The sequence below is a fragment of the Camelina sativa genome, chromosome 12 (genome assembly GCF_000633955.1).
Source record: "Camelina sativa cultivar DH55 chromosome 12, Cs, whole genome shotgun sequence".
NCBI lineage: Eukaryota > Viridiplantae > Streptophyta > Magnoliopsida > Brassicales > Brassicaceae > Camelina > Camelina sativa.
Window position 1 is genome coordinate 11,288,578 of NC_025696.1, and position 13,551 is coordinate 11,302,128.

A 13,551-nucleotide genomic window follows, 5' to 3' on the forward strand; every position below is an offset into this window, starting at 1 on the left:
AGACTCGGGAAGTGCTCGCTGGTGTACTGATACCGATATCACCGTAGTTTGCTACGTCGCTAGTGCTTTTAGGCACAATTTTACATCTACGTTTGTAACTGATTTTGGTTGTTTGATCTTCTTGAGACCAATTTTGATTGTATTTGCAGTGGCGTTTAGTTAGATGACAAGAAAAAAAAGAGATCGAGATGTGAGAACTATATATGCAGTCATGCAGATGTATTTTACTATTTTAACATGTCATGCTTACTATATGACTTAACTAATTCATACTTAATTTTGAAGAACATGAACAACATACATTTTCTGTTTGTTAGCTTACAATTGAGTTTGGTGGTATGTTATTGTATGTTGTAATTCACACCACGTTTCTCTCTCTCTCTCTCTTGTCCAGTCTTACTCTGTTTTTGAACAAAGTCAAAGTTAGTTACTAAACAGAACAACTTCGGTTACAATCGTAAACTGTGCACTTTCTCTCTTACAGTTGAAACGTTTGTTGTATTCTATGGAAGAAGAACCAATATCTTTCAACAGTGAATGAGGAGGGTAGGCTACATGCCATCAAGAGCTCGAGGCCAAACTTGCTACATGGTCCCTTCTTAGGAGCAAGGTACATTTTCATATGTATAAGCTCGAGTTGTTAAATCCTCACTATGCCTAACGTTCATTAGAATTAGAAGAAAGGGTACTAAACAACACACCTTCTATTGGATTTTGTATTAATAAAATTATTCATTAGAGGTTAAACAAAAGAGTAAAGAAGTATCCTCCCTCGAAACACATAAAGAGTACACAATTCATAAGACAGTTTGACCTTTTGACTTTGACTTTTTTTTTGTTGTAATTTGTCAGGTCAAAGAGTTCCAAAAAATCAGGTTAAGTTGAAGTAATCCCAACAAAGCTAAACTCTTTTCCCTGCATTCATTACAGAACCTTTGTTAGTGTTTCTCTAATGCGGATCTTTTAACGGTGAAGGCCTGAAGGGGAGTTTTTGAGTTTAATTAATTACCTTGTGGTGGAGGAGGAGGGCTCATCGTGTTCTTCACCTTCTTCTGATCTCTTTCTCCTCCTCCCTGCCGGAGAAATCTTCTGTTCTCCGACGAGTAACGACGCCGCCGCTTGCAAATGAGTCTGAAGCACCATCCGAGTCAACTCTACTTCCATTTCCAACCTCCTCTTCTCAGCTTCCAACCTAGCTGCTTCACGAGCCTTGATCATCTCCATCTCCGCCAATTCCGTTCGAAGCAGAGAATCAGACAAGACTCGTATGATCGCCGACAGTCCTGTGGAAGTTGTCGAGTCAGAGCTCATGTTCGACTCGGTCCCGGAATCTAAACTCGAGTTTGACTCAGTCTCTGAGTCGGAGCTATGAGGATCATTGGAACCATCTTTACCGGACATGTTTTATTCTCCGACGTTAAGGATTGGCTCAGGCGGAGTCTTGCCGACTACTTACCCATAATAAAGTGTATAAAGTGATCAGTTTGGTAAAATATGGGCAGAAAAAGAGACAGTAGAACATGGGTTTTATTGTTTGGTATTTTGATTCTTTCCAACTTTAAAAGCTGATTAGACTAAAGTGGTTCCACTTTCGATTAAAAAAGCAAGCATTATTCACTTTGTGAAGAAAAGGTCTACAAAACTTGTTCATAGATTCATCAATTGCTCACAAGAAAAAAAAAAAACAAAAATTTGTTAACTTTATCGCTGCTAACAATTCGCTTAAAAGATTATTCGGAAATAATACAAAAAGGTGTTCTATCTTATAATTTCTCAAACACTAAATATCAAATATATATATACTCCTTCGGTCTCACAAAGATTTCACAAAGATTGAAGTTTTAGAAAAATTTATTTGTCTCCTAAAGATTGATGTTTTGAATATTTTTAATAATTTTTATTTTAATGATTACTGATGTTGTAGAGTGTATGGAGTGTAAAAATGAGAAAGTGGAAAAGTGAAAATAATAAATTATAAATTAATCATATATTTCTTCTGTTATAATATGTGTGTAAAATACTAAATTTCAATCTTGTGAGACAGAGCGAGAGTATATATTAACTAAAATTTTAAACTAATTATTAAATTAATCCTGACTTGTTTCTCGCTAAGCACACGCGCATAAGCGAACACATAATCAATTAACAAAGGCACGAGTCAGGACGTGGAGTCAACGCGCTTGGTTAGCGCGTAAAGCTTATTAGCGTATTTTATCATAGTTCGCGATTCCCTAATTCCTCCTAATAACTCTCTCTCTCTCTCTCTCTCTCTCAAAATCGTTTTTCTTTTTGTTTTCCGATCAAAGCAGCGGGAGGGAGATATGTCGTCTAAGGACAAGAAACCGTCGAAGCCAACGAGTGGTCGGACTGGTGGTATCCGTACGCTTTCCGATCTGAACCGTAGATCAGGACCTGATTCCGATAGTGACTCCGATGGACCTCAGGAGTATTACACCGGTGGTGAGAAAAGGTCGGTGCTTTTCAAAACCCTTAAATCTCAAGATTTCAGATTTTTTTTTCATATAATTCTTTTGATTTTTCAACTAATTTCATTATGATCTGCTTTTTAACTATGTTGTGTCCTTAAATCCGAGGGTTTATTGAATTAGATATTAATGAGATTGTTTGATTGTAGTAATTAGTGTAGCTTAATCTTGTGTTTAAACTCAGTGATGCAGTTGAGGATTAGTATGATTAATAAAACTTGATTGGATCTTTGCAGTGGTATACTTGTTTGTTCAGGATCTTTCAGAAACTTGATATGCTTTGTTTTATGTGTGTGTGTTTGCAGTGGTATGCTTGTTCAGGATCCTACGAAAGAACCAAAACACGATGATGTTGATGAGATTTTCAATCAAGCAAGGCAACTAGGAGCTGATGAAGGACCTCTTGAGCGTCCTTCTAGTTCTAGAAGCTTTACTGGTACCGGGAGGTTGCTTTCTGGAGATAGTGTGCCAACTGCTCTTCAACAGCCTGAGCCTGTGATTCACAATATTATTTTCTGGTCTAACGGATTCACTGTTGATGATGGACCTTTGAGGAAGTTGGATGATCCTGAGAACGCTTCGTTTCTTGATGTGAGTGTGGTGCTTTTCTTTGGTTATAGCTTACAGTTTAGCTACTGAGTTAAAAAAAAAAAAAAACCCTTTTCTTAATTCGGTTTTGGAATTATTTGTTTTTTTTTTTGTTATTGCAGAGCATTCGGAAGTCTGAATGCCCAAAGGAGCTTGAGCCTGCTGATAAAAGAGCTCCAGTACATGTCAATCTAATGAGAAGAGACGAGAAATGCCCCGTGAGTCCCCTCTTTGCTCTCTCTTTATGTCGTCTTTGGTTTGGTGTTCAGTATTTATAGCCTATTAGAGTGTTTAATCCAAGTTATTTCAGTTCATCAATGATAATAACCAAATTAAAATCTAACCTACTATGGACTAGTTCAGTTCGGTATCGAGATGCAGTAACTACTATGGTGGTAACAACACTGAAACAATTTTGCTTCTATAGGAGCGAGAGAAACCTAAGGTTGCATTTCAAGGAGTTGGAAGGACTCTAGGTGGTGCCAGCTCATCAACAGCTTCAAGCCTAGACAGCCTAATATCCGAGGTAGCAGCGGTTTCATCACCGTCACAGAGCTTTGTAGTAGATGAAACTCTTCCATCCACCTCGATCCAGCTTAGGCTCGGTGATGGGACACGTATAGTAGCTAAGTTCAACAGCCATCACACTGTCAACGACATTCGTGCGTTCATTGAGTCTTCTCGACCAGGGAATGCAATCAATTACACACTACAGGTCATGGGGTTCCCACCAAAGCCACTTACTGACCCTTCTCAGACCATTGATCAAGCCGGTCTCGCAAATTCTGTTGTCATTCAGAAATTCTAGAAAAGTTTCGTTTCTTTTTTTTCTTTTCTTATATTCATATGCATTAGAGAGAGATTTTAAAAAACTTGGTAATTGTACTGAAAATATCAAAAAAAAATGTTTAATCGGCGTATTGTGGCAAAACGAAGAAAAAAAACATATGATCTCTCTGTTTTTTTTTTGTTCGTTTGAATATGTGTTCACTTCTATACTTGTTACATATATCACATCTGAGTGGGAATTTTAGTTACAAAGTTTTCCTTTAGTCATGTGCAAGCTCTAACAATTTTTCAAATCTCACATATGATTTTGGGTTTTAGTAAAGTTCAATCTAAATAATTAGTATATGACAGTTTGGTATATCAAAAGAAATATCATTGAACTTTTGATTAAAAATATTCATGTTATTGGTGCCAAACTGGCTGTTTTGGACTTACCTAAATCCATGATTAATTTAGTTTTCATTCACTAATGTTTTGTTTCATCGAACACCAAAACTGATGATTTATTTATTAGCCGAAAGATTAAACACGCCTGGTACCATTCTAGATTTATATACAAAACATTGATCTTGTCAGTATAAAAAAAAACTTAGATGAGTGATGAGTGATGACCATGAAAATCAAATTAAATTTGTGTACTTTTTTTTTTTACCTCTTTTTTATCTGCACAAATATCTCGATCCAAATTCCAAAAACGACAGTAAAATTTTTGAAAATTATTCACTTTTTTCCCAATTTTACGGTAAAAGTCAGTCACAGGAAAAAGTAACAAAATTTCCAAATTTGTTAATAAGAGAAAATAAATAAATAAAAAAGGGCAAAAAAATAAATTGGGCTTTGGCAACAACAACAACAACAGTAAAACTCCCAAATTTGCAAATGACTCATCTTCTTCACCAGGAGAGAATCTAGGGTTCCAGATTTACTCTCTTCGTCTTCCTCTCTTCTCCCCTTCACTCTGATTTCACTTTCTTCCTCCTCATACCCATCGATCTACACATCCTGATCTTCTCAAAAGCCCCAATCTTTTATACATTTCGGCAACCCAAAAAAAACCTTACCTTTTTTAATTCCGGTTTGAAAAAAACCCTAGCTTCCATGGCGAAAACTCGACCTGGTGTCGCCTCGAAAATTAAGCCGGGGAGGAAGGAGCTGGACTCTTATACCATCAAGGGCACCAACAAACTTGTGAGAGGTAGTCTTATTTTTATCCTTCTCTTATCGTCACTTGTTAAAATTTAGACATTTTTGTGCATGTTTTTTGGGCATTTGAGGCTCAATTGTATGTGTTGAATTGATTGAGAGCTTAGATATGGAGTCTGTGTTGTTCAATGTCTGCTTGTGTGTGTTTTAGATGCATCCTTGTTTTTGGTTCTTTGTGTAGCTGTTTAACTGTGTATGTCACTGCTCTGTAGATAGGATTTGGAATGTGTTTGGTTTGTGCAGTGACGCGAAATGTGATATTTGGTAGCTCTCGTTGTTAAATCAGAGATACATTTCAGTGAATTGTTTTGATTTTGGGCTTTTCATCTGTAAATTTACTTACTTTGGATGGTTTCTATATAAGAAGTTTGTGTTTAGCTGGTTAAATGTGAAACATGGACCCTTTCTTTTGTTTGGTTTCGGTTTCTAGATTCATTGCATCTCTATCATCTGTAATGTAGCTCGTTATGTTTCTTGACGCAACAATATGAGCTTCCACATGTAAAAAGTTTCTTTTTTTCTTTTCCTGGTGACTAGGTGCATGTGTTATGGTCTAGGCATTTTTAGTAGAAGGGAGTGATGCCTTTAAAATTTGCAACCCATACTTTTGTTCATTTAAATTTAACCTTTCGTTGCTGAAAGAATGCTAGCTAGCTGTATAGGGTTACTAGTGTACAAAAGTCGCAAGCTTTCATATCAATTTACTAATGTTGGGCATGAACTAATCTTTGAGGTTATTTTCTGCAGTGGGAGATTGTGTGTTGATGCGCCCATCAGATGCTGGTAAACCACCATATGTGGCCCGTGTCGAGAAGATTGAAGCTGATGCTAGGAACAATGTGAAGGTGCACTGTCGATGGTATTACCGCCCTGAGGAGTCCCTTGGTGGTAGGAGACAATTTCATGGAGCCAAAGAGCTTTTCTTGTCTGACCATTTTGATGTTCAAAGCGCACACACCATTGAGGGAAAATGCATTGTTCACACCTTCAAAAACTACACGAGGCTTGAAAACGTTGGGGCGGAAGATTATTATTGTAGATTCGAGTACAAGGCTGCTACTGGCGCGTTTACCCCTGATCGAGTTGCTGTGTAAGTAGATTAATAGTAATTAGTTCAGAATTAAGTCTTCTTACCTGGTATTTCCATGATGTTTATTCTTTTGTGGCTTGTTTTTGCTTCTGAAGGTACTGCAAATGTGAAATGCCTTACAATCCAGATGATCTCATGGTGCAGTGTGAAGGCTGCAAAGACTGGTAATTGTTGATATTTGTCTTTCTATTAACTTCCTTACTCCTGATTCAATGGCAAAAGAGACTGAAGTTTTCTGTTTTTAAACTTACAAATTCTTTTCCGCAAATTATTGATAATAAGCATTACAATTCGATGTTGTAGGTACCATCCTGCGTGTGTTGGCATGACGATTGAAGAAGCAAAGAAGCTTGATCACTTTGTGTGTGCTGAATGCAGTTCTGATGATGATGTCAAAAAATCTCAGAACGGGTTTAATTCATCTCCAGCTGATGATGTCAAGGTCCGTTTGTCTCTCTTTAGTCATCTCCTATATAGATGTTCTATCACTATTAACTTTAGCCTCTGCCCCTCTGTGTGCAACCGTGTCATTGACTTCAATTTGAGATCTGGAAAAAGTTACGAAACCAAATTTATGCACTGGCTTTAATGGTGCTTGCTGAGTGGGGGTATGGCCACTAGGATACAATTTATTGTTCTTGGTCCTGTAAGGATCTGATCTTTGCTTAAGGTTCCTCCAGGTCTAGCTGCAAAACAATCTGTCTGTTAAGGTTGTCAAAGATCCATTTTGTAATGCGTCTACTTCCATGAACTTGAGCATACTATAGATATCAGAGTTAGAAATCTCTATGACTGTTAACTGAGAGAATGATTTCAAATCGCCTTTCCACGATATTAGCTTCTAAAATGTCTGGCACTCAAAGGAACCCTTTTTTCTTCCTGTTTTGTGCCCAAAAGCTTGCCACTGATATTAACAGTGCTGTTGTTATCTTCAGGTGGAAACGAAGCGCAGAAAAAGATAAACGCTGGTTCTTGAAGATAAAAGCCACAGGGGATGGTAAGTTATAACTTGGAAGCTCTTTGGTGCAGATTTTAGTAATTTAGGGTTTTATCTTTGTCGGTCTTTGTCGTGGTGGTTGTGATGATGTTTGTATGGTGCGTTCCAAAACTTAGAAAATGTGAAAGCAGGAGAGAGATCGGAGAGATGATGAAGAAAATTATGTGGCTGAGTCGGTTGTATAGACTTCCCGTGGGGTTTAAGTTAACTTTAGGTTTGTTTATTATGGTCTGTTGTTTTGTCTGCTGAGAGCAGATGAACATGGACAACAAAAACTAACATCAGATCGATCTTCTCACTTCTTCTTAATCATGTTTCACTTTTCTTAAAGTATCAGACCAGTTTTATCTAAATTATTCAACAACCAAAGCCTTAATCAGGCAAAATTTGAAATATTATTAGCTGCAACTTGCAACAAAGGTTTCAGACTTGTTATTCGAGAGAAACAAAAAGGAAAAAGTACAAGAAAGATGATTGTAACATGGTTATGTACTCTAATTTGATCCTCACAGGAATACACACACATACAAGTTCTTTACTTTCGTCTGCACTGCACCAAGATGCTTTCTTTACTTCACCACCCCGCATCCCTTGGATCAGATTCTCTTTATGTATTTGAGCAAAACTCTCAATCTCTGGAGTTTTCAAACTGCTTTTTAGCTTCCAATGCAGAAATGACTCGAGCTTAAATGTTGATTTGGATCATCATTACTCAGAATGAGATATCAACGTGCTCGTGTTCAGGTGTCCTGTACGAAAATCCAGTGTCATCACTTGATCGTCGTTTGACAACACTTGCTCTCTGAACTAATCTCACTAGCTGTTGCACCACCTCTGACATTGGAGGCCTGAACTCTGGTTCCGGCTAAATTAACAAACAAAAAAAGAGAGATATGGTTACTTTTTTGGTTTTGTCCAACTCGAACATTATCAGAGTTTGAAGGATATACCTGAATACAGAGAGCAATGATATCAGCAAAACGAGAAAGTGACTTAGCTGGATACATGCCATTAAGAGAAGGATCAACCATTTTAGACAAAGCATCTATATCGTGAAGCTGCGGTGTAGCCCATCTCACTAGTGATTGCTCTGCTCTCGTCCTTGAGCTATCAAACACACATACACAAAGCACAGATTACTTGAGTGAAATCAAATCCATGGCTTTTGTTCAACATTGGCTACAAAAAAAAATGAAAAAGAAACCTGTCAAGAGGCTTCCGACCAGTTAGGAGCTCAAGCATTACTACTCCAAAAGTGTATACATCACTTTTGACAGTGTAAACTCCCGACAATGCAAACTCTGGAGCGCTGTATCCAAATGAACCCACTATTTGAGTTGAAACCTGTTGTTGACGTACATAAAACCAAGACAGACTTAGAAAATATTTCAGCAGTAGCTCAAAATCTGATTCTTCCTATTGTGTTATTACCTGTCTCTCAGTGTTAGGTGTCAATGCAGCTAAACCACTGTCTGATAAGTGAGGATTGAGTTCTTCATCTAGCAATATATTCGCCGATTTGAAGTTTCTATGTACAATTGAAGGCAAACAAACTTCATGCAAATACCTGTTACAACAAAAACAGAAAACTCCGGTTTAACATGAATGTTGTTCATTAAAGATAATAATCATAACAATTTGCACATACTCTAAAGCCTTGGCAGTTCCAAGTGCAACTTTAACACGCGCATTCCAAGTAAGGTTCATGCTTCTATCATCATTCATGTGAAGCGTATCATCTAGATTCCCATTTCCCACGTATTCATAAACTAGAAGACGTTGACCATGCTCGGTGCAGTATCCAGCCAAGGGAACAATGTTTGGATGTCTCAAGCGTGACATGTTTGAAACGGCTTCTAAGAAGTTATCTTCTTCTTGTAATGAAAGTGCTGCATTATCGATCTTCTTAATCGCCATTATCTAGAAACAGGTTACACACAGAAACTTAGTCTAAAGAAAGCATCTTAGTGTAGAAACCTATCAAGTTTTAGTTTACCTTTCCATTGGGGAACTCTGCTCTATAGACACGGCCTAAAGAACCTTCACCAATGATGTTTTCTTGACTAAAGCTGTTTGTTGCTACTTGCAGAGAGGAAACAGTGTACTGTGAAGCAGTGATTGGAGATCTTATTCTACTTATTGACCCGTTTTTCATAACCCGATCAACCGTTACTTTTTCTGCAGGCGAAGACTTCAAGTCTGCAACTGATGATACACTTTTAACCCTCTGCTCTTGCGTCTCAGTTGTTCCACTAAGTGGAAGACTTCTTTGAGCAGCTCTTGTGCTTCCTCCAACTTTTCTTTTTCTCTTGTGAAGGCACAAGTAAAGAATAAGTGCTACAATACCAGCAACAAATAGAGATCCGAACACTATACCAGTGACTACTCCACCAGACAAACCCTTGTCAGACTCTGAAGATTTCTCTTCAGTACCAATTTTGGGTTTCTTAGAAGAACCAGAAGGTTTCCCTTTTTTGCCAGGTCTGTCTGGTTGAGAAGAGGCAGGGACGTTATCAAAGGAGTTACCATCATATCTGTTTCATTTAGGAATATCAAAGACATAAATTAACAGTTTAAACTGAAACCAAACTCCAAAGTAAAGAACTTAACAGATTTGTTTTTGAAAGCTTACATTATGGTCTGAATAGAGCTAAGCTCCTTAGGTATGGATCCATTGAAACGATTGTTTGCAACATTTCTGCCAAGTAAACATATATGGTCAGTGTGATGGGGAAATTTATCTACTGTATTTGTTTATTTTCCTACTGAAACTTACAGAGTTTTCAAAGGTAAACCCGAGAGAACAACTATGGAACCTGTCAACTGATTGTTCTGAACATAACTGTCACAAATGAAGATATCATCATCATAAGGAATTCCCTTTGGCACTTCTTAATTCTCGTTGCAACAATGAAAGTTTGGAAGCACTCACAGAGCGGAAAGTTTGGACACTGTACTTAAAGAACTCGGAAGATCGCCACTGAAGTTGTTGTGAGAAAGGTCCCTGAATAAAACAACATTAGATCAATGGAAACTAGAAACTGGCAGTGATGACTATCAAGTCTATGGTAAAGAGATTGATAAAGAGATCTTACAAGGTTGAAAGTGATTTATGATTGGCAAAGATATCTCCTATCGACATTGAAAGTGAATTTCCACTTACATTCCTAGACCATAACATTTCAAAGTTTAATACCTGATCTAGCAAAAAGAAGTATGCTAGATCTCACACAATATGTGCTTCTATAATGGCAAACTCACATATACGAAAGAGAACCCATTGCAGATATGGAATATGGAAGGTTACCACTTAGGTTGTTCCTCGACAGATTTCTGCATTACAATTTCTGTCATCTGTTAGATTCAAAGTGAACACTGATAGTAAATACAATAAGAAGCAACGCAAACACATCAATTTACATGCTTGTGAGATTCGGCGGCAATTGATATGGAAGTGTATCATGGATGCTGTTACCACTAACATCCCTGTAACCAAAATGAGAGAGACCGAAGTTGTTGAATCAAAATCTTAAAAACACAAAGAATCAAACAAACAAAAAAACAGAGAACTTTCCAAAAGACAATACAATTTTCTGAGTGACATGAGGTCTGAAAGCAAGTATCCAAGAGTGCCAGAGACTCCTAAATCTGATATATCTCTGTTCCAATCACAACAACAAAAAAAAAAAAGGAACATTAGAAGACACTCCAGAATCAATCAAATCCATGCAAGTGGACATAATAAAAGAAACCAAAATCTTGAACTTTTTTACATAGTGACAACTGCTGAGCCCTCACAAGTAATCCCTTTCCATGACTCTCCACATGGATCACCACCACCATTTTTCCAATTGGTTAGCTGTGAAGGACTATTCAGTGAAGTATACAAAACCTGAAGTGCTTGAACTGCAATAAGACCAATAAGATGAGAACAACTCATATGTCAGTCAGATGAAACTCATCAAAGGATCTATAAAGAACCAAGAAAAAATCTTCCATAAAGTTACTATTTTGCCTTTTTGAGCTAAAAAAAAAGTAAGTAAACACATTAAAGTGAAGAAGAAAGATCTTAAATTTGGTGCCTTTTTTTATTTTACCAACCGGCATTATCATTTCCATTTCCCATTAGTTCCGGCGGCTTCTCAGGAAACAGATTGTCTCAAAATCATCAAATCTTACAAAACTCATCAAACAGAATCTGAAAAGGGTTTTATCATCTGAATCTAAAGTGATCAACTTTACTAAAACCCTTCAATCTCAGGTTCTCAAATCACAAAGAAATCCCAAAAAGAGATGATCAAAAACAGAGAAAGAAGAAAAAGTCACCAAAACTCATAAAAAGCTTAATACTTTACCATCAGATGGATCAGTAACACAAAGAACAAGAGAGAATCCAGAGATCGAAGCGAAGAACAGAAGCAAAACAGTGAACATAGCTTTATCTCCAGAAGCCATTAGCAGTGTCGGTGTGTTTGATCACGTACGAGGAGGAAGAGGACTAAGAAACAACTCCATGAAAGGGTCCAAAAGAGAGAATAGACAGTGACAGAGAAGAAGAAGAAGAGTAACAGTGAGTGCTGGGGGTAGTAGTAGTAGTAGTTAGAAGAAGCATCGCCATTAAAGAAAGGGATAGGTAAGTAGTAGTAAGAGGAGAGAGAGAGATTTGATTCCAAAGGCTTGCTCGAGTTATGAAGAGAGAGAAAACTATACTATTTTTTTAATTTCTGAAGTTTTTTTTTAATAATAAAACCTCTGTTTCTTCGTAGATTCATTCTACATTAATCTGATAAAAACGTATTTAAGACTTCATTTAACTTATAATGCAAGATTCTTAATACAAATGATTATACAAGTCTTTTTATATTCTTAGTGTAGTCACTATTATAATTGTGTGATTGAGATGAAATTGTTGAATTTCTTGACCCATTTGATCTGACTTGTGTTTGTGTTTGTGTCGGTGGGATTTTGGAATTTGCTTTCATTTTTTCCTATATATTATAAAGTTTTTTGTAAGTATAATTAGTATATATTATAAAATAGATTTTGAATAATATTATAAATGGGGAGTAAAAAAATAGTAAATTTGGGGGGAGGCAACATTTGACTCGCGTTCTTTTTGGGTTATTTTTGCCTTTTCTCTCTCAGTCTTGTTTTGCTTTTTCCAAAGCCTTTTTTATTTTGTGATTCTCTCTACTTGTGTTCTTGCATTCCTTATAGTACACCTTTTTTCTTTTCTTTTTCTCTGCCACATCTTTTTTTTTTTTTTTTTAAAGGGTATTCAATTAATAAAATATACTGTCCAATGGGCTATTTCCGGAGTAGGCCAATATACATAAATCTCTAGGGTCCAATTCATTTACAGTTAACCAAAACTAAACCGATGAAAACAAAACCGGCCGGGTTCACAGACCGAATTTAACCGGGAACCATGAAACCCTAATCTGCAGAACAAAAAACTCGTTTGCAGCCGCCACCCATACTTGCGGATACTCAGCCGGAACAGGACCTCCTGTGAGCCTGGACGACGGTAGCCGAACAGAGACGGTGATCCAAGATCCGTTTGCCGTCCTGCCACCGTAGAGCCGTTTTGGGAAGGAGGAAGAGATCCGATCTGCCTTTTGTCGAGGAGGTTTTCACGCTCAGTCGTGAGAGAGAGAGGCAGCAGGGAGTAGATAAGCGGGCCTTCGACGGTGGTTTAGCTTCGCCGGATCGGAGACTACCTCCNTAGGAACCATGAAACCCTAATCTGCAGAACGAAGAACTCGTTTGCAGCCGCCGCCCATACTTGCGGATACTCAGCCGGAACAGGACCTCCGGTGAGCCTGGACGACGGTAGCCGAACAGAGACGGTGATCCAAGATCCGTTTGCCGTCCTGCCACCGTAGAGCCGTTTTGGGAAGGAGGAAGAGATCCGATCTGCCTTTTGTCGAGGAGGTTTTCACGCTCAGTCGTGAGAGAGAGAGGCAGCAGGGAGTAGATAAGCGGGCCTTCGACGGTGGTTTAGCTTCGCCGGATCGGAGACTACCTCCCCTATCGTAACCGATCCCGCGAAGCCTCCAAGATCTCCAATCCTCCGATCTATCTGCCTTCTTCTCTCGTTCGTCGCCGTGAATCTCCCTCTTCCACTCCGCGTAGCAACTCCTTCGGCAGAGCTCTTGCCATCGGCGTCTCGCGGATTCTTCTCCTCTCCACTGCTCCCTTGATTTCGTCCATCAGCTTCGCCGGTAACATGCAAAGAGTCGCGAGTGAAGAACCATGGGCCGAGGGGTCCTCGCAGTCACCGGAATTGACGGAGGACCCAGATCGGAGCACGAGCTTGTGGTCAGAAGAAAAAGAAACGGTGGGAGAGAAAAAATCGCCGCGCGTGTATCACACTCGCTCGACTTTCTCTCTCGACT

The 13,551-nt window shown here is 38.3% G+C and overlaps 4 protein-coding genes across 4 annotated transcripts; 2 read left to right on the forward strand and 2 right to left on the reverse strand.

The window, feature by feature from the left end:
* LOC104731298 (uncharacterized protein At4g22160-like) lies at window positions 687–1,584 on the reverse strand. Its single transcript, XM_019233810.1, has 2 exons — window positions 1,010–1,584; window positions 687–915 (listed from the first exon to the last, which is right to left on the reverse strand). The coding sequence occupies exons 1-2, from the start codon at window positions 1,399–1,401 to the stop codon at window positions 849–851; spliced, it is 459 nt and encodes a 152-aa protein (XP_019089355.1). The 5' UTR covers window positions 1,402–1,584; the 3' UTR covers window positions 687–848.
* LOC104731299 (plant UBX domain-containing protein 3-like) lies at window positions 2,231–4,090 on the forward strand. Its single transcript, XM_010450623.1, has 4 exons — window positions 2,231–2,470; window positions 2,792–3,077; window positions 3,197–3,292; window positions 3,502–4,090. Exons 1-4 carry the CDS (start codon window positions 2,322–2,324, stop codon window positions 3,880–3,882), a joined length of 912 nt encoding a protein of 303 aa, XP_010448925.1. The 5' UTR covers window positions 2,231–2,321; the 3' UTR covers window positions 3,883–4,090.
* On the forward strand, window positions 4,708–7,462 carry LOC104731300 (chromatin remodeling protein EBS-like). The gene is made up of 5 exons (XM_010450625.2): window positions 4,708–5,058; window positions 5,814–6,156; window positions 6,252–6,320; window positions 6,460–6,598; window positions 7,092–7,462. Exons 1-5 carry the CDS (start codon window positions 4,962–4,964, stop codon window positions 7,116–7,118), a joined length of 675 nt encoding a protein of 224 aa, XP_010448927.1. The 5' UTR covers window positions 4,708–4,961; the 3' UTR covers window positions 7,119–7,462.
* LOC104731301 (protein STRUBBELIG-RECEPTOR FAMILY 8-like) lies at window positions 7,532–11,855 on the reverse strand. The gene is made up of 15 exons (XM_010450626.2): window positions 11,509–11,855; window positions 10,927–11,059; window positions 10,741–10,812; window positions 10,574–10,639; window positions 10,415–10,486; window positions 10,249–10,320; window positions 10,086–10,157; window positions 9,930–9,995; window positions 9,786–9,851; window positions 9,150–9,687; window positions 8,802–9,073; window positions 8,585–8,720; window positions 8,358–8,497; window positions 8,104–8,260; window positions 7,532–8,018 (listed from the first exon to the last, which is right to left on the reverse strand). Exons 1-15 carry the CDS (start codon window positions 11,606–11,608, stop codon window positions 7,866–7,868), a joined length of 2,115 nt encoding a protein of 704 aa, XP_010448928.1. The 5' UTR covers window positions 11,609–11,855; the 3' UTR covers window positions 7,532–7,865.

Coding starts and splice junctions, on each gene's coding strand:
- LOC104731298 (XM_019233810.1), bottom strand. CDS start 1,401: ATGTCCGGTAAAGATGGTTCCAATGATCCTCATAGCTCCGACTCAGAG. Junction 916..1,009: donor CCCTCCTCCTCCACCACAAG/GTAATTAATTAA, acceptor TAATGAATGCAG/GGAAAAGAGTTTAGCTTTGT.
- LOC104731299 (XM_010450623.1), top strand. CDS start 2,322: ATGTCGTCTAAGGACAAGAAACCGTCGAAGCCAACGAGTGGTCGGACT. Junction 2,471..2,791: donor TACACCGGTGGTGAGAAAAG/GTCGGTGCTTTT, acceptor GTGTGTTTGCAG/TGGTATGCTTGTTCAGGATC. Junction 3,078..3,196: donor AGAACGCTTCGTTTCTTGAT/GTGAGTGTGGTG, acceptor TTGTTATTGCAG/AGCATTCGGAAGTCTGAATG.
- LOC104731300 (XM_010450625.2), top strand. CDS start 4,962: ATGGCGAAAACTCGACCTGGTGTCGCCTCGAAAATTAAGCCGGGGAGG. Junction 6,321..6,459: donor TGTGAAGGCTGCAAAGACTG/GTAATTGTTGAT, acceptor TCGATGTTGTAG/GTACCATCCTGCGTGTGTTG. Junction 6,599..7,091: donor CTCCAGCTGATGATGTCAAG/GTCCGTTTGTCT, acceptor TGTTATCTTCAG/GTGGAAACGAAGCGCAGAAA.
- LOC104731301 (XM_010450626.2), bottom strand. CDS start 11,608: ATGGCTTCTGGAGATAAAGCTATGTTCACTGTTTTGCTTCTGTTCTTC. Junction 10,487..10,573: donor CCGCCGAATCTCACAAGCAT/GTAAATTGATGT, acceptor ATTGTAATGCAG/AAATCTGTCGAGGAACAACC. Junction 9,996..10,085: donor GTGTCCAAACTTTCCGCTCT/GTGAGTGCTTCC, acceptor CATTTGTGACAG/TTATGTTCAGAACAATCAGT.